At 47.1% G+C, this 18,170-nt stretch overlaps 1 protein-coding gene across 2 annotated transcripts; it reads right to left on the reverse strand.

Moving 5' to 3' along the window:
• Window positions 1-4,923: 4,923 nt before the first annotated feature.
• NOLC1 (nucleolar and coiled-body phosphoprotein 1) lies at window positions 4,924-16,441 on the reverse strand. Of its 2 annotated transcripts, none has more exons than XM_023206490.2 (13): window positions 16,113-16,441; window positions 11,750-11,805; window positions 11,494-11,636; window positions 11,271-11,392; window positions 10,612-10,777; window positions 9,546-9,658; window positions 9,285-9,420; window positions 8,844-8,972; window positions 8,525-8,635; window positions 7,705-8,421; window positions 7,123-7,229; window positions 6,867-6,959; window positions 4,924-6,681 (listed from the first exon to the last, which is right to left on the reverse strand). In XM_023206490.2, exons 1-13 carry the CDS (start codon window positions 16,230-16,232, stop codon window positions 6,523-6,525), a joined length of 2,172 nt encoding a protein of 723 aa, XP_023062258.2. In that variant the 5' UTR covers window positions 16,233-16,441; the 3' UTR covers window positions 4,924-6,522. The 2 variants fall into 2 exon arrangements, with proteins under 2 accessions (XP_023062258.2, XP_023062257.2); XM_023206489.2 differs by having other exon boundaries at window positions 11,494-11,639.
• Window positions 16,442-18,170: the final 1,729 nt, after the last annotated feature.

Below are 18,170 nucleotides of genomic sequence, written 5' to 3' on the forward strand. Positions count from 1 at the left end.
AAAGTGCTAGGATTACAGGCCCGGCTGTATTTTCATTTTACATGAGAAGGTACACTCTGGGCTGGGCACAGTGATGCATGCCTGTAATACCAGCACTTTGGGAGGCTGAGGTGGGAGGATTGTTTGAGAGTAGCCTGGGCAACACAGGGAGACCCTGTCTCTACAAAACAAAATTAAAAACAAAAACAGGGCCGGGCGCGGTGGCTCAAGCCTGTAATCCTAGCACTTTGGGTGGCCAAGAGGGGCAGATCATGAGGTCAGGAGATCGAGACCATCCTGGCTAACATGGTGAAACCCCGTCTCTACTAAAAAATACAAAAAACTAGCCAGGCGAGGTGGCGGGCGCCTGTAATCCCAGCTACTCGGGAGGCTGAGGCAGGAAAACGGCGTAAACCCGGGAGGCAGAGCTTGCAGTGAGCTGAGATCCGACCACTGCACTCCAGCCTGGGCGACAGAGTGAGACTCCGTCTCAAAACAAACAAACAAACAAAAAACAACTAGCCAAGCGTAGTGACTACTGTAGTCCCAGCTACTCAGGAGGCTGAGGTGGGAGGATCTCAGTTACTCAGGAGACTGAGGTCAAAGTATCTGCTTGGGCCCCAGAGGCTGAGGCTGTAGTGAGCCGTGATCGTAATCGCACCACTCTACTCCAGCCTGCACAACAGAGCAAGACCCTGTCTCAAAAACAAACAAATGTAGACTTAGGTTAACCTTCCTAATACTGTTAGGCAATTTGCTAAACCTCCTCATTTGTGTAACACTCTAGCTGCAAAACATAGCACGCTCAGCTTTGCAAGGCCTAGGAGGAAATGAGTTCTGTCAGAAAAAAGCAAACAAGACTCGGAAGAGTTTTTATTGTATTATTATTATTTTGAGCCGGAGTGTTGCTTTGTTACCCAGGCTGGAGTGCAGTGGTGATCTCGGCTCAATGCAAGCTCCGCCTCCCAGGTTCATTCCATTCTCCTGCCTTAGCCTCCCCAGTAGCTGGGACTATAGGCGCCTGCCACTACGTCCGGCTAATTTTTTGTATTTTTAGTAGAGACGGGGTTTCACCGTGTTAGCCAGGATGGTCTCGATCTCCTGACCTCGTGATCTGCCCGCCTCGGCCTCCCAAAGTGCTGGGATTACAGGCGTGAGCCACCGCGCCCGGCTCTGGGAAGGGTTGTAAAATGCAAAAGAAAAGCCATAGCTTTAAACAGTAAACAGCAACCTCACAAATTATTTATCTGTTTCAAAGAGAATAAATTAATGGATGTATGTCATATTCAACTTGAAAATGAAAATGGGCTGGGCAAGGTGGCTTCCCGTCTGTAATCCCAACACTTGTGGGAGGCCAAGGCAGGCAGATAGCTTGAGCTCAGTTCGAGACCAGTCTGGGCAACATGACAAAACTCTGTCTCTACAAAAAACACAAAAATTAGCCAAATGTGGTGGCACATACCTGTGGTCCCAGCTACTCGGAAGGCTAAGGTGGGAGGATTGCTTGAGCCTGGGAGGTGGAGGTTGTAGTGAGCCAAGTTTGCACCACTGCACTTCAGCCTGGGTGACAGAGCAAGACCCTGTCTCAAAATAAATAAAAATGCCAAGGCCAGGCGTGGTGGCTCACACTTGTAATCCCAGCACTTTGGGAGGCCGAGGCAGGCAGATCACGAGGTCAGGAGTTCAAGACCCGCCTGGCCAAGATGGTGAAATGTCATCTCTACTAAAAATACAAAAATTAGCCAGGCATGGTGGCGGGTGCCTGTAATCCCAGCTACTTGGGAGGCTGAGGCAGAGAATTGCTTGAACCCGGGAGGTGGAGGTTGCAGTAAGCTGAGATTGCGCCACTGCACTCCAGTCTGGGCTAAAGTGGTATAGACATACAATGGAATATCACGCAGTCTTAAAAAGGAAGGGAATCCTGTCACCTGCTATAACATGGATGAACCTTGAGGACATCTGGCTAAGTAAAATAAGCCAGCCACAAAAAGATAATTACTACTATTCCACTCATGAGGTTGTATCTAAAGTAGTCAAAATCATAAAAACAAAGTAGAAAGATGGTGGCCAAGGGCTGGGGAGGAGGGGATATTAGTGTTTAATGAATATAGTTTCAATTTTACAAGACGAAAACGTCTTAGGTATCTGTTACACAATGTGAATATACTTAGCACTACTAAACCATACAATTAAAAAGGCAAATTTAATGTTGTGCTTTACCACTATAAAACAAAAACAAACAAAACTGAGAGAGCATTTTCATTTATCCAAGTAGTAAAGATCAATTTGGTAATTAGCGTTAGCAAGAGGGCAAAGAGGCACTTTGATAAAATGTTGCTGGAACTATACGATTAGTACAACAATTTTGGAAGGCAATAATGATCAAAATGTTATTAATAAATGCAAATATCCAGCAATCACTTTTAGGAATATTTCCTACATAAAAACATACAGATACTCAGTCTCATGTATAAGACTATCCAGTGTAACACTATTTGTAAAAGCAAAATACTTAACGTAAACTTCTGCCCCTAAAGTACTAATTTAAATAACTTAAAATGGAGTACCATGCAGCCATTAAAAATGAGCTGCTGTGTTCTATGAAATACGCTCTGAAATTGCAAAACATTGCACGTGACGAACTGCCCCATTTGTACCAGGAAAAAAAGGAGGGGAGGACTCATATAGTAGCATACCTAGAAACTGTCTGGAAGGAGACACAGAAGCAGGTTCCAGGAAACAGGACTGAGATTAATTTTTTTTTTTTTAATTTTTGAGACAGAATCTTGCTCTGTCGCCAGGCTGGAGTGCAGTGGCACGATCTCAGCTCACTGCAACCTCCACCTCCCGGCTTCAAGCAATTCTCCTGCCTTAGCCTCCCAAGTAGCTGGGATTACAGGCACGCGCCACCAAGCCCAGGTAACTTTTGTATTTTTTGTATTTTTAGTCACCCAGGCTGGAGTGCGATCGCGGCTCACTGCACCCTCCGCCTCCTGGGTTCACCCGCCATTCTGCTGCCTCAGCCTCTGGAATAGCTGGGATTACAGGCGCCCACCACCACGCCTGGCTAATTTTTGTATTTTTTAGTAGAGACGGGGTTTCACCGTGTTAGCCAGGATGGTCTCGATCTCCTGACCTTGTGATCTGCCCGCCTCGGCCTCCCAAAGTGCTTCAATTACAGTCGTCAGCCACTGCGGCCGGCCTATACTATTATTATTATTATTATTTTTTTTTTTTTTTGAGACGGAGTCTCGCTCTGTCGCCCAGGCTGGAGTGCAGTGGCCGGATCTCAGCTCACTGCAGGCTCTGCCACTCGGGTTTACACCATTCTCCTGCCTCAGCCTTCCGAGTAGCTGGGACTACAGGCGCCCGCCATCTCGCCCGGCTAGTTTTTTTTGTATTTTTTAGTAGAGACGGGGTTTCACCATGTTAGCCAGGATGGTCTGGATCTCCTGACCTCGTGATCCGCCCGTCTCGGCCTCCCAAAGTGCTGGGATTACAGGCTTGAGCCACCGTGCCCAGCCTATTATTTTTAACAACTATATTTGAAAATGGAAGCATGAAGGTGGGAAATACCAATTCACCTCTTTTCAAATACTCTTTAGATAAGCAGTTTTCAACTCCGGCTGTTCACTAGAATCACCTGGGAGCTTTAAAATACCCTAGTTCCCGGGCCTCACCAGAGAGCACCAGGGTCTGACTCAATAGGTCTCAGGATGAGCCCGAGTATTCGTGATTCTTATTTGTTTATTATACTTTAAGTTCCAGGGTACGTGTGCACAATGTGTAGGTTTGTTACATATGTATACATGTGCCATGTTGGTGTGCTGCACCCACTAACTCATCATTTACATTAGGTGTATCTCCTAATGCTCTCCCTCCCCCCTCCCCCCACCGCACGACAGGCCCTGGTGTGTGATGTTCCCCACTCTGTGTACAAGTGTTCTCACTGTTCAATTCCTACCTGTGAGGGACAGCATGCAGAGTTTGGTTTTCTGTCCCGTGAAGTTTGCTAAGAATAATGGTTTCGAGCTTCATCCATGTCCCTACAAAGGACACGAACTCATCCTTTTCTATGGCTGCATAGTATCCCATGGCGTATATGAGCCACATTTTCTTAATCCAGTCTATCCATTGATGGACATTTGGGTTGGTTCCAAGTCTTTGCTATTGTGAATAGTGCCACAATAAACATACATGTGCATGTGTCTTTATATAGCAGCATGATTTCTAATCCTTTGGGTATATACCAAGTAATGGCATGGCTAGGTCAAATGGTATTTCTAGTTCTAGATCCTTGAGGAGTCACCACACTGTCTTCCACAATGGTTGAACTAGTTTACAGTCCCACCAACAGTGTAAAAGTGTTCCTATTTCTCCACATCCTCTCTAGCACCTGTTGTTTCCTGACTTTTTAATGACTGCCATTCTAACTGGTGTGAGATGGTATCTCTTTGTGGTTTTGATTTGCGAGTATCCATGTTTCTAAGTTCCCCAGATGATTCTGATTTTCAGCTGATGTCTTAGGAATTGCTGATTTAGACCAGGAATTGGCAAACTTCTTCTGTAAAGGGCCACATCCTAAATATCGTAGGCTTTGTGGGCCATTGATAAGATCTCTGTCACATATTCTCTCTCTTTTTAAAAGACCTTTACAAATGTAAAAACCATTATTAGTTCCTAGGTAATATAAAAACAAGCCATGGGCTGGATTTGACCCATAGGCCATTTTGCCAACCCCCAATTTGGACTATGCACAGGCTAGAATATAGCCTGGAAAAGGCACCGTGAGACAAGCTGTGGCCAAGAAAACCCTGCAAGCTGCTGCCAAAAAGCCTCTGCAGTGAAATCACAGGTCCAGACTCCTATAACTGGCACCAAAGTTTTTCTGGTTTGAGTAGGGGGTGGAAGGGGTTTAGACTCACAATAATAAAACTCCCAAGACACATTATAAACCAGCCAGTTTATTATTTTGTAGTAAGATGTAGAACTTTTACCATGCAGACTGAAATATCTGTGTCAGCATGAACAGTACATTTTCTTCCTAGAGGCAGTTAACATGGAAAACCAGGTTATTATCAGGTTATTTAGCAAGTATAGAATCCAAACAAGAGGAGACTAATTTTAAGACCTGTAACTCATCCATGAAGGCTTGGGGCACACTTTCCTACCACCGGAACGCCTTAGCCTCCAGAAAGCTGTGGACTCTTCCCTCTCCATCTTGGTCTCGCTGAGTACCACCACTGCTCAGTCACTTCCTTCAGCCATACCGTCAGGCCAGCTTGGCCTAAGAGCTGTATCTCTGGTCACTGGTTTGTGTTGTTACAGCCACTGTTACTAACAGTTAAGGTTCTGAAGGGGGCATGTCAATTGCTCCCAGGTACCAACTACGAGACACAATCATCCTATTAGTTTGTTCTCCCAAACCCACTCCACTCAAGTTTATCAGGTAATATGCTCTGTAAGGTTCTTTCCAACCCCATTAGCACATACATAGATTACCTATAATTTCACCTAATGTAATCTACCTTCCTACTGAGGATTGAGGTTTTAACGTTTTTTTCCCCCCCACTTTCTTGATCAGTGATTTCCAACCATGTAGGAATTAATGAAACCAATTCTGTATCACCACTGCAACCAAGACAGCGATACCAAGTAATATATATTTTTCAAACTAATGTCATTTTGTTCTCTATACTGTAAAAAATGAGAAGATGCAGTCCTCAACTTAGTACTCAATACTAGGAAGGGTGAAGTTGTCAAAAAATGTCTTTCAACAGTAGAAAAGTTTGCTTTCAAATTAACAAACAAGGCATGTTTTGCAAACATCATGTAATGATAAAATTACAGAAAAAAAATGTATTCAGTATGACCCATGGCACATGCCACACTAGAATTCTGCCTGTAACAAAACAGTGAATTTTATCCCAAAAAGTAGGTCAGGTCCATGCTGGCTAAAAACTTCAGTCCCAGACCCAATAAATGAAGATGAAATACATACTGCATGCTTAACAGATATTGCATATACATCAATAATTCTTTAATGCCCCTCTCTAGGGTTTTGAGGGAAGGAGGGATGAAATGTGGACATGTGCACTCACAAAGGCAGAATTTTCTTCCAATTATAAAAAGTCACACCTGACCCTTTACTATGTTTTGGGCAACAGCCAAGATTTTATCTGTGGGAATCCACCTTTGAAAATCACAACAAAAATCAATAGGAAATGATTTAATATAAAATATACAAATTTCTCAGTATGAGGACTTCCACAGAAAAGTAAGGAGACAACAATGAAAATGAATTTTCTTTAAAAATAACATTCCCTTATTTTGTCCCTGCTACTCAACACTCAAAAACAAGTCTGTACAAAACTAGGAACAGAGAAAAGGACCAGAGAGGATGTTACATTGTAAAGTCTTAGGACCTACCCTAAACTTCTGTCCTCATTGAGACCCTCACCTAGAGAGACAGGTTCCCAGGTCCACTGGAGAAAGTGAGTAGTCTCCGATCATAACCCTTGCTTCACCAAAGATGGCCTCAGGTCACTCACTGTCAAACTTAATGGAATTGACCTGGACAGAGATTGAGCCTCCCCGGTAGCTGCCCCGCTTCTTCTTGGTTTTCTCATGCCGGAAGGACTTGCCTTTGGTGAACTTCAAAACCTGATTGGCTCGCTCTCCCCAGTCTCCAGCTGCACCTCGCTGGTAAGTAGAGAGGGGGATTAACACAGAGGAGGACCATGCCAGGGCCCTGTCACTTTATTCTTTCTACTCCCTGCTCAAGGCAACCTGAACCCAGAGAAGATTCCCACCAACCTGAACCAAGAGCTATCCCCTCTGACAGTACCTATCCTCCCTCTCAAGAATGGCACAGATCTCTCTCTCACCTTGGCATCAAAGGAATTGTCTGCAACTCGTGAATCCACCTCAATTTCCTCCTCCCTGACCCTTCGGAATGGGGATGATGCCCTTTTTTCTCCCTACAGAAGTAGGAAATGAAAGACAGAGTGGTCACGTAACAGCTCTTCTGAGTGATACACATGGACACATGTGCCAGGTCATGCCAGGAAGAGCTGTCAAGATGATCCTAGATTTTTCTACTTTTAAAGAGCTGGTTCCTGAGAGGAAAGTGAGACAACTTACTTTCTTCCTTTTTGGAAATGTGTTAGGGGTCTGAAGCTTTATCTTCTTGGCCTGAGGAGTCTCTGCCTCCTTGGCAGCCTCATTCTGCTTCCGCTTCTTTAATGAACCTACAAAACAAAAAGCCAGACTCAGGCCAAGTACAGTGGCTCACAACTGTAACCCCAGCATTTTGGGAGGCCAAGGTAGGAGGATTGCTTGAGCCCAGGAAATTGAGATCAGCCAGGGCAATATAGTGAGATTCTTTTGTCTCTATAAAAAGTTAAAAAATGAGCCAGACATGGTGGTGCATGCTTGTCATCCCGGCTACTCAGGAGGCTAAAGTGAAAAGATCACCTGAGCCCATGAAGTTAAGGCTGCACAAGCCGTGATCATGCCACTGCACCCCAGCCTGGGTGACAGAGTAAGATTCTATTAAAAAAAAAAAAAAAAAAAAAAAAGGAGACCAGTTTCCTGTTCTTCCTCCCAGTTTCCACAACTGGAAGCCCAGTGGTGGGCCTCCTCTCACTACTCTACTCTCAAAGAGTTTATCCTATCCTGATTTGGGGGGACAAAACCCAGAGGGCATGTTTACTGGGTACCGACCTGATTTGGAAACTGCCACTGCTGCCTTTTTCTTTTCTTCTTCCTCTTCCTCGCTGTTCTTAGCTTCTTTTCCATTCTGGGCAGTCAGTGCAGAGGTGCCATTGGCCTTGGGGGCTTGTGGTCTGGGAGAGCCCTTGCCCTTGGGCTTCTCTTCCTCCTCCTCCTCACTGGAGTCATCAGAGGAAGAACTGCTGCTGCTCTCAGTCTTTCCTTTCTTTGCAGAGGCTGGCTTGGAAGGGGCTGCACCTCCTGCTACCTTCTGTGGCTTCTTCTTAACTGCAGACTTAGATGTCTTCTCTTCCTCCTCCTCCTCCTTACTGCTGGAGCTGTCTGAATCAGAGCTGCTGTCCCTACTACCCTGAGGAGCCTGCTTGGCAGGCAGAGGTGGAGCTGCTTTGGCAGTCACCTTGAGCTTAGTGGTGGCCACCGTCTTCTTTGTCTTCTCCTCCTCACTGGAGCTGCTCTCTTCCTCACTGGAGCTGCTGTCAGCCTTTCTCATCGGAGGCTTCTGGCCACCACCCACAGGTTGCTTGGGGGTTGCAGCTGCCTTTGCTGCAGGTGACTTGATGGTGACAGCTGGCTTATTTGAAGAATTCTTGGTGGTACCAGCTGGCTTATTTGAAGAATTCTTGGTGGTACCAGCTGGCTTATTTGAAGAATTCTTGGTGGTACCAGCTGGCTTGGAAGGAGCTTCATCATCCTCAGAGCTGTCAGAGTCTAGATACAGAGGGATGGAATCAACAGCTCCCCGATTCAGATTCAGGGGAGCCCTTAGCAGCTGCCTGAGAGCAGCTGAACTGAGGGCCTCCATATGCCTTACCTGAGCTGTCTGAAGAGCTCTCTGCTGCTTTCTTTGCTGGAGGTGGTTTAGTGGTTGCTTTAGAGACGACTGCCTTAGTTGGGGGTTTCTTCTCTTCTTCAGAACTTGAATCTGAGGAGAACCTGTAGCATTATGCTGGGTCCAGAGTCCCAACCCAACCAGGACAGCAATAAAAAGAATGCGAAGACACACACAGAGCCTTAGCTCTGTCTTGCTTTAAGCAAAACGCAATGGAGGGATGGAAGGCTTTCTCTCTCCCTTATTCCTCATCCCCTCCTCCAGACCCACACTGAGGGGAGGCTGCATCCCTCTGACTCACCAGACTCATCACTGCTGTCTTCACTGCTTTCCACAGGCTGCTGCTTCTCCACAGCTTTCTTGGGAGGCTGGGTTCCCAGAGACTTCTTTGGTGGGGGAGCAGAAGGTGGGGGGACTGAACTGTAGGGACCTGTTTAAAAAGGATAGTGTGATGGTTTTAAGATATGTCTACAAATTTTTTGATACTACTTTCTTCTAGAAATTAAGCTTAATTCCCCTTGAGTATGGGCCAGAATCAATGACTCAGTTCTAACAGAACACAGTGTCACTTCTGAGTCTAAGTTTTACAAGGCATTGGAGAGTCCTCCTTGCTTTCCCAGATCACTAGTACTGGGAGAAGCTAGCTGTCATGTCATGAGGCAGCTCAATGGAGAGGTCCATGTGATGACTGAAGCTGGGCCCTGACCACAGTCATACAGCTTCACTCTCCATGTCCAGTCACCTGGTTTATTTTTCAGGGGTTTTTTTTGCTCCTCTTCCTCCTCACTGGAGGAATCCTCACTGCTGGAACTCTTCTGGGTAGGGGTGGCAACTGCTTTCACTGGGGCCTTGGCCACAACTTGCTTTTTAGGTACAGTCTGCATTGGAAAGAAAACTGATTACCACAGCAAAATGCTGATCCAACCAATCCTGCCAGGGAATGGAGACACACACACATCCCACCCTGGTCACCTCTATCCCTGACCGAAGTTATGGCCCAGACCTTTTTGGGGGTGGCTGCTGCCTTTTCCTCCTCTGAGTCATCACTGCTGCTGCTGCTGCTGCTGCTGCTGCTATTGGCTGCTTTACCATTGGCTACTTTAGGTGCTGCTCGAGCTGGAATACCCAAGAAAAAGAAAGAGTAAGGAGTATTAGGGCAAGTCAGGACCATGAAAAACCTCCTTCCTATGAGCAGAGAACTTAGGAGTCCACTAATTCCCTTTTTTTTTTTTCTGAGATGGAGTCTGGCTCTGACTCTGTCGCACAGAGCAGTGTGCAGTGGTTCAAGCAACTCTCCTGCCTCAGCCTCTGGAGTAGCCGGGATTATAGGTGCCCACCACCATGCCCAGCTAGTTTTTTTATTTTTGGTAGAAACAAGGTTTCACCATGTTGGCCAGGCTGGTCTTGAACTCCTGACCTCAAGCAATCAGCCTGCCTCAGCCTCCCAAAGTGCTGGGATTATAGGCGTGAGCCACTGTGCCTGGCCAGGAGTCCACCAATTCTTTCAACTTTAGAGCAACCATCAAGGAGAATGCCATGGTTTACCACATCAAAGGATGCCTTTCCTATCCCATGGCAGGAATAAAACTAAGAAAAGATGACATAAATAATCTCAATACGCCCTCTAAAATCTTTCACTTCAACCTGTATTCAGAGAAATAACCTAACCCTCAAGTTACAGAAAAAAAGAAAAATTCTCATTTGTCTCACAGAATGACGTACAAGAATAAAAAAGGCAGTGAAAAGCACAACAAATAGATATTTAAGTGGTTACAGTGGAATGGGATGTGTGAGAACATAAAATGTCTATGAAATGTCACAAAAAAATACCAAATGGACATCATTTTTAAAAATACACATTTTTCCTTGCTGCAATAGCTGTTTCTCTATTTACCAGCTCCTAAGAAATCTTGTTATTAGTAAAATCTTTACAATTAAAAGACCAGTAATCAATACCTCCAGTTCAGTAAACAGTACCATTTCACCCCTGTGCCAAAATCAGCAGTTTTAACACCAGTCCCCAGAGCAATCTGGTCCCCAGCCCAGCCTCTTGGGAACGGAAACAGTACCTGGTTTGGGAGTGGCTTTAGCCTGAGCTTTAGCTGCCACAGGTGTTATCTTTGGCTTCTGGTTCTTTGGTGGCTCATCCGCGGAGCTTGAGTCAGAATCAGAATCAGAGCTCTTGGCCTTCTTAGGAGGAGCTTTGGCTGCCTTGGCTTGGGGCTTAATTCCCTTCTGTTAGAAAAGACACAAGGAGAGAAATCAACAAAAGCTTCCAGGTACCCAAAGGGCATCCTATGTTCCTTTTATTTTTAGGGGCTTAATGCAGCAGTAAGAGCAAGAGAAAGCTAAGGACAGGATATAGAAAGGGCAAAAAACTCTTAAGAAACAACAAAGTTCAGCCACTTGATACACTGGCCCTGTTCCTGCCAAAGCTCCCAAGAAAACACACTCTCTTATTCTTGGAGCCCTGAATAGTGTCCCAGAAGAACCCAAACTCCTCAAGCAGAATGGGTTTAATTTCCTCTAGATTCCGATCCTGACCTCAACCTCACAAATCCCTTCCAGACCTCATATTTTTATCAGCTCCCTGAAAATCCCCAGATTTTCTTCCTCATAATCACCTATTGTATTGCCGGCATCACTCCTTGGTTACAAGTTAGAGGCCAAGATTTTGGTTTCTTCCTTTCCAATCCTTAAACCCCCTTTTCTTCCCAGAGCTGCAAACCTGGACAGGCTGTTTCTTTTGGTCCTCCTCCTCCTCATCACTGGACTCTTCACTGCTGCTGCTCTCTGATGCTTTGGCTGCAGCCTTCCCAGGAGGCAGACCAACTCGCTTGGCAGGTATAGCTGAACAAAAACACAGGTCCCAGTAAGAACCACCCATGTGAAACAAGCAGGCTATAAATTCTTTTCCTGGCACCACCGAGCCCATCCGCTACTTTGCTTACCAGCCTTCTTTGCTGGAGGCCCTTGAAATTCCTCCTCCTCCTCGCTGCTGTCCTCACTACTGTCACTGGATGAGGCCTTCTTCTTAGCTTTCTTAGCCACTGGTCCATTTGCCTGTAACTTTCGCTCTGGGGCCTTGGCAGACCTGCTAAGGTAGATTAGACCAATTTCTAGGAGACTGGAATCTTCCCAAACCAAGAAACATAGCCCAGCCCACCTTGGGGGAGAAATAGCCAAAATGGAACAGGAAAGGCTTACTTGAGCCAGAAGCTATAGATGTCTAAGAGGGAAGAGGCATTGGCATCCTGCTGTGTCTGTAGAAGAAAAGAGCTGGGTAAGGAAATTATTTTATCCTGCTTATGCTTTCATTAAATGTGGACTGTTATATACATAATTACTAAATTTGGTATAAATGTTACATCTTCATAAAACTTTTGCTACGTGCATAAATCAGGAAAAAAATATTCTGTTTGTGGATTTCCCAATTTCTGATCTAAAAAACTTGGGCTATTCCCATGTTTGTGGCACCATCTAACCCCCTGCTCGCCAATCTATATTGACCAAAGTCCTAAAAAAAAAAAAAAAAAAAATCAGCCAGTCACAGTGGCTCATGCTTGTAATCCCAGCACTTTGGGAGGCTGAGACAGGCAGATCAAGAGGTCAGGAGTTCGAGACCAGCCTGGCCAAAACAGTGAAACCCCCTCTCTACTAAAACAAAAATTAGCCCAGCGTGATGGCACACGTCTGTAATCCTAACTACTTGGGAGGCTGAAGCAGGAGAATCGCTTGAACCAAGGAGGCGGAGGTTGCAGTGAGCCGAGATCGCGCCACTGCACTCCAGCCTGGGCAACAAGAGTAAGACTCTATCTCAAAAAAAAAAAAAAAAATCACTTTTGACTGGACACAGTGGCTCATGCCTGTTATCTCAGCACTTTGGGAGGCTGAGACAGGAGGATCACTGGATGCCAGGAGTTCACGACCAGCCTGAGCAACACAGTAAGACCTCCATATGCCAAAAAAAAAAAGCTCACTCCCTTTACTTTAGCAATGTAGTATCTATGGAGAAACCCCGTCTCCTAGCCGGGTGTGGTGGCAGATGCCTGTAATCCCTGGTACTCAGGAGGCTGAGGCAGGAGAATCGCTTGAACCCCGGAGGCGGAGGCTGTAGTGAGCTTAGTGAGCTGAGATCGCGCCACTGCACTCCAGCTTGGGCGACAGACCAAGACCCTGTCTCAAAAAAAAAAAAAAAAAAGAAACAAACAAACAAGACTGGTGAGTACTGTATTGAATGTAAAGAATCGCATTTAGGGGCCAGGCACGGTGGCTCAGGCCTGTAATCCCAGCACTTTGGGAGGCTGAGGTAGGCAAATCATGAGAGCAGGAGTTCGAGACCAGCCTGACCAACATGGTAAAACCCTGTCTACCAAAAACACAAAAACTTAGCTGGGCGTGGTGGTGCACACCTGTAATCCCAGCTACTCAGGAGGCTGAGGCAGGAGAATCACTTTAACCCAGGAGGCTGAGGTTGCAGTAAGCTGAAATGACACCATTATACTCCAGCCTGGGCGACAGAGCAAGTCTCAAAAAAAAAAAAAAAAGAACTGCATTTAGGCCAGGAGCAGTGGTTCACACCTATAATCTAAAACTTTGGCAGGCTGAGGCAGGAGGATCACTGAAAGACAGGAGTTCAAGACCACTGGGCAAAACAGTGAGACCTCCATCTCTCTCTCTCTTTTTTTTTTTTTTTTTGAGACTGAGTTTCGCTCTTGGTCGCCCAAGCTGGAGTGCAATGGCACTGCAGTGGCGTGGCCTGTGGTGGCTAAACGCCTGTAATCCCAACACTTTGTGAGGCTGAGGCGGGTGGATCACCTGAGATCGGGAGTTGGAGACCAGCCTGACCAACATGGAGAAACCCCGTCTCTACTAAAAATACAAAATTAGCCAAGCGGGGTGGCACATGCTTGTAATAATCCCAGCTACTTGGGAGGCCAATGCAGGAGAATCGCTTGAACCCGGGAGGTAGAGGTTGTGGTGAGGTGAGATTGCGCCATTGCACTCCAGCCTGGGCAACAAGAGCGAAACTCTGTCTCGAAAAAAAAAAAAAAAAAAATTAGCCAGGTGTGGTGGCACATGTCTGTAGTCCTAGCTACTCCAGTGACTGAGGCAGGAGGATTGCCTGAGCCCAGGAGTTCAAGGCTACAGTGAACTATGATTGCATTACTGTACTCCAGCCTGGGCAACAGAGTGAGACCCTCTAAAAGAAACAAACACACACAAAACAATACACATAAGAGTACAGAATCAGGCCAGGCGCAGTGGCTCACACCTGTAATCCCAACACTTTGGGAGGCCAAGATGGGCAGATCACCTGATCAGGAATTTGAGACCAGCCTGGCCAGTATGATGAAACCCCATCTCTACTAAAGATACAAACATTAGCTGGGCATGGTGGTGGGCGCCTGTAATCCCAGCTATTCGGGAGGCTGAGGCATAAGAATCGCTTGAACCTGAGAAGTGAAGGTTGCGGTGAGCCGAGATTGCACCACTGCACTGCCGCCTGGGCAATAGAGTGAGACTCTGGGGTACAAAAAAGAGTAAAGGACCAGAGTCAGGACACATGGGAACTCACCTTTGGACAAATTACTTAGTTTCCCTGAGATTATTTTATTCTCTATAAAATGGAGATAATACTACACATCTCATTAAGTTATTGAGAGGATAAGACATACTGCATGTTGGCCGGGTGCAGTGGCTCACACCTGTAATCCCAGCACTTTGGGAGGCCCAGGTGGTGGATTTCTTGAGGTCAGGAGTTCAAAAGCAGCCTGGCCAACACGGTGAAACCCCGTCTCTATTAAAAATAAAAAAAAAAAATTAGCTGGGCTTGGTGGGGCACACCTGTAGGCCCAGCTACTTGGGAAGCTGAGGCAGGAGAATCACTTCAGCAGAGGTTGCAGCGAGCTGAGATCATGCCACTGCACTCCAGCCTGGCAACAGAGCCAGACTCTGCCTCAAAAAAAAAAAAAAAAAAAAATTAAATGCATGTAAAGGGCTTAGCTCCTGACCTTAGTAAACTCTTCACAAAGATTAGCTTTCCTCACATAAAACCATTTCAGAATCCTAATTCTGAGGCCAGGCACGGTGTCTCACGCCTGTAATCCCAGCACTTTGGGAGGCCGAGGCAGGTGGATTTCTTGAGGTCAGGAGTTCAAGGCCAGCCTGGTCAACATGGTGAAACCCTGTCTCTACTAAAAATACAAAAATCAGCCGGGTGTGGCAGTGCGCGCCTGTAATCCCAGCTACTCGGGAGGCTGAGGCAGGAGAATCACTTGAATTTGGGAGGCGGAGGTTACAATGAGCTGAGATCGCACCATTGCACTCCAGCTTGGGCAACTGCCCTCCAGACTGGGCAACAGAGACTCCGTCTCAAAAAAAAAAACAAAAAAAAAAATGAATCCTAATTCTGAAATGTCCAATTCTATTCAGTCTACTGTGAAAGTACTCTCTGCAGTCTCCTTAACAGTCAACTCTAAACAGTTTCATTAAGAAAGCAGTTAGATCACATGGCAGCATGTCCCAGCTTAAGGAAGATATGAAGCTGATCTGATTCTTTGCTTTTGTAGCCTGATTCTGCTAAAAGTGCAAGCCATCCTTTCTAGTCATGCTATCATCCCCGCAGAAGACCTCCTCCCTCTCCTCCCTCAAGGTCGCTTCCCATGCAGGGACGTCTGTTGATGTGAAAGATTACAAACCTTTCACATTCCTGGTTCTCTTACTCTCACATGTGTTTGGAGCATCCTAAATTGCCATAATTATGGTACAGCTTTAACTTCTACAAGATTCCTCTGCACCAGCACTGAGACTGCTACTCTTACACATCATCTTACTGAAATTCACAAAAATCCTATAAAGTGGATGATGACATCCCTGTAGAAAGACTCAGAGAGGTTAAATAAACTGCCCGGGTCACGTATCTAAAAAGTGACAGAGCCTGGTCCCAAACCTAGGTTTGTTTGATTCCATTAGCCAAAGCTCCAAGGCCACTACTATGCCTGCTTGGTAGGGCTGTTTATGATGCTCAATTCTCATCGGTGTAACTCAAAACAAAACTCTGCTTCTACTTCCATTCATTTTCTTCTTTACTAACGAAAATCCCGGCCTTCATTCTAAAGCAATTTCACTTGCTTTTGAAGCCCAGTAAATGTGACTGAGGGTAAGGTCAAATCGCGGTTTGCCTCACCCAACGAAAAGCACCCCAGAAGAACCAGATGCCGAAGAACCAACGTCCTCAGTGGGACAAGGCTCTAGCTCCCCGCTGCACTCTGCCAGCCATGTGACTTCGGGCCACGAGGCTCCCACGCTGCCGCCGCTGCACGGCTCCACAAGAAAAAAAGCAACAAGACTCAGCGATATCTAGTCAGAACTGGAGGAAGAGGAGCGACCGAGGCCGCAGGCTTTCTCTGGGCACTGCCCAGGGGTCGGCGTAAAGGCCTTGCAGACAAGATTGCAAGGCCTTTCTTGGCGGACCCCACAGACTTCCCCACCTGCAAACCTAAGCACGTCAGGGCCTGAAGCTTTGTGGTCATCTCAGCCCGGTCCCCACCCCAAGCCCGGAACTCACAGCTCCTGTCGCTTTGGCGAACTTATTGGCCACCTCCGAGAGTTGGTTATCGCGCAGGAAGCCGAGCACGAGGGGATACAGGTCGCTGGGAACCACGCGGCGCAAGCCGGCGTCCGCCATCCTCCCGGCAATACGCGTCACTACCGTCGTCGACGCAGCACGACTCAGGAACCCAACAGGGGCAGTGGGCGGGGCCCGTGTACATCATTGCGCCGCGCGGGCGCATAGCGGAAAGGGCGGGGCTCCACAGGACAGTCCCACCTCCACTTCAGAGGTAGGGTAGACGGGAAATCTATAAACTCTTTCCGGTCCCACGCGTATCGCCATCTTGGTTAAGGGCGGAGCCCACTGGCCGCCAGTTTGTGGAGGAGGAGCCCTGACGTCAAGGGTCACGCCCTCGGCTTGGCGGGAAACTCGGGACTTCCCGCGCTGTCTTTCTAGGGGAGGTACCTTTTCTCAGAGCAGCGGTTTCCCGCGCCCCTGCTGGGATTCGGATTCCAGAGTAATGAGTGGACAAGCGGGCTCGAACAGTCCTTCCCCGTTCTAGACTTGGTCTACAAGATCTCCCAACCGCCCCCACTGGCGCACTGGCGCGGCCAATGGATTCTCGCCCTTCATCTTCATTGCCTCCAACACCCAGGGAGGCCCTTTCTGATACCATCCCAGCCTCCAGACTCCTGCCTCTGCTGCAGAGGCTCCTTCAAGTTATCCGTCGTGAGGGTGGGAGGTGTTGTTCAGAGGATCCTTCAAGTTATCGGTCGTGAGGGTGGCAAGTGTTGATTTCCAAGCCGCCCTTCCCATTCCCTTTATATTCCGCCTTAGGTCAGCTCCATGAAGAGGAAAGATGTCATGCACCAAACCTGAATCACACACACCAACCATCTCTTCAAGCTTAAGAGATTGTTGAAAATAACCCTTCTGGCCGGGCGCAGTGGCTCAAGCCTGTAATCCCAGCACTTTGGGAGGCCGAAAGGGGCGGATCACGAGGTCAGGAGATCGAAACCATCCCGGCTAACACGGTGAAACCCCATCTCTACTAAAAAATATGAAAAACTAGCCGGGCGAGGTGGCGGGTGCCTGTAGTCCCAGCTACTCGGGAGGCGGAGCTTGCAGTGAGCCGAGATCCGGCCACTGCACTCCAGCCTGGACGACAGAGCGAGACTCTGTCTCAAAAAAAAAAAAAAGGAAATAACCCTTCTTTCTCCGGGGTCAGAGTTCACACTCTCCCTTTGTCATGAGTAACTCCAATATCAATGCTCACATCTACCAAGTTAATTCCAAGCTCTGCCACATTTCAGATCATATTAGCAGTTAGCAATCGCTTCAATCCTACCCACTACCCCTTGGCTACCTCCCACTAATGCCGCTCAAGGAGGATAAGGATTCTCATGGAACACACCTCTCCTTTGCCTTTCTCCAGACACCCCCCTCTCCTGTATAAAACTGGCCAGACACAGTGGCTCACACCTGTTACCTCAACACTTTGGAAGGCCGAGATGGGAAGATCCCTTGAGCCCAGGAGTTAGAGGTCAGCCTGGACAACATAATGAAACCCCCCCCCTTTCTACAAATTTTAAAGATTAGCCAAGTGTAGTGGCATGCACCTGTGTCTCACCTACTTGGGAGGCTGAGGCGGGAGGATGAACTGAGCCAGGGAGGTCACAGCTGCAATGAGCCATGATCCTGCCACTGCAATCCAGCCTGGGTCACAGAGTGAGATCCTATCTCAAAAATCAAAAACAAAGCCAGGCACGGTGGTTCACGCCTGTAATCTCAGCACTTTGGGAGGCCCAGGTGGGTGGATCACCTAGGTCAGGAGTTCAAGAACAGCTCTGGCCAACATGGTGAAACCCTTTCTCTACTAAAAATACAAAAAATTAGCCAGGCATGGTGACAGGTGCCTGTAATCCCAGCTACTCAGGAAGCTGAGGCAGGATAATCATTTGAACCCACAAGGCAGAGGTTGCAGTGAGCCAAAATTGTGCCACTGCACACCAGCCTGGGAGACAGAACAAGACTCCATTTCAAAAACAAAAAAAAGGCAAAAAACCAAAAAAC

The sequence above is a fragment of the Piliocolobus tephrosceles genome, chromosome 9 (assembly GCF_002776525.5).
Source record: "Piliocolobus tephrosceles isolate RC106 chromosome 9, ASM277652v3, whole genome shotgun sequence".
In the NCBI taxonomy this organism is placed as follows: Eukaryota; Metazoa; Chordata; class Mammalia; order Primates; family Cercopithecidae; genus Piliocolobus; species Piliocolobus tephrosceles.

Bases quoted from the DNA above. Each gene is read 5' to 3' on its own strand.
- NOLC1 (XM_023206489.2), bottom strand. From the start codon at position 16,232: ATGGCGGACGCCGGCTTGCGCCGCGTGGTTCCCAGCGACCTGTATCCC. The intron at 9,659-10,611 runs GTACTGTTTCCG...TGGGTATTCCAG, and splicing joins TAAAGCCACTCCCAAACCAG to CTCGAGCAGCACCTAAAGTA. The intron at 6,682-6,866 runs GTGAGAGAGAGA...TCTACTTACCAG, and splicing joins ACAATTCCTTTGATGCCAAG to CGAGGTGCAGCTGGAGACTG.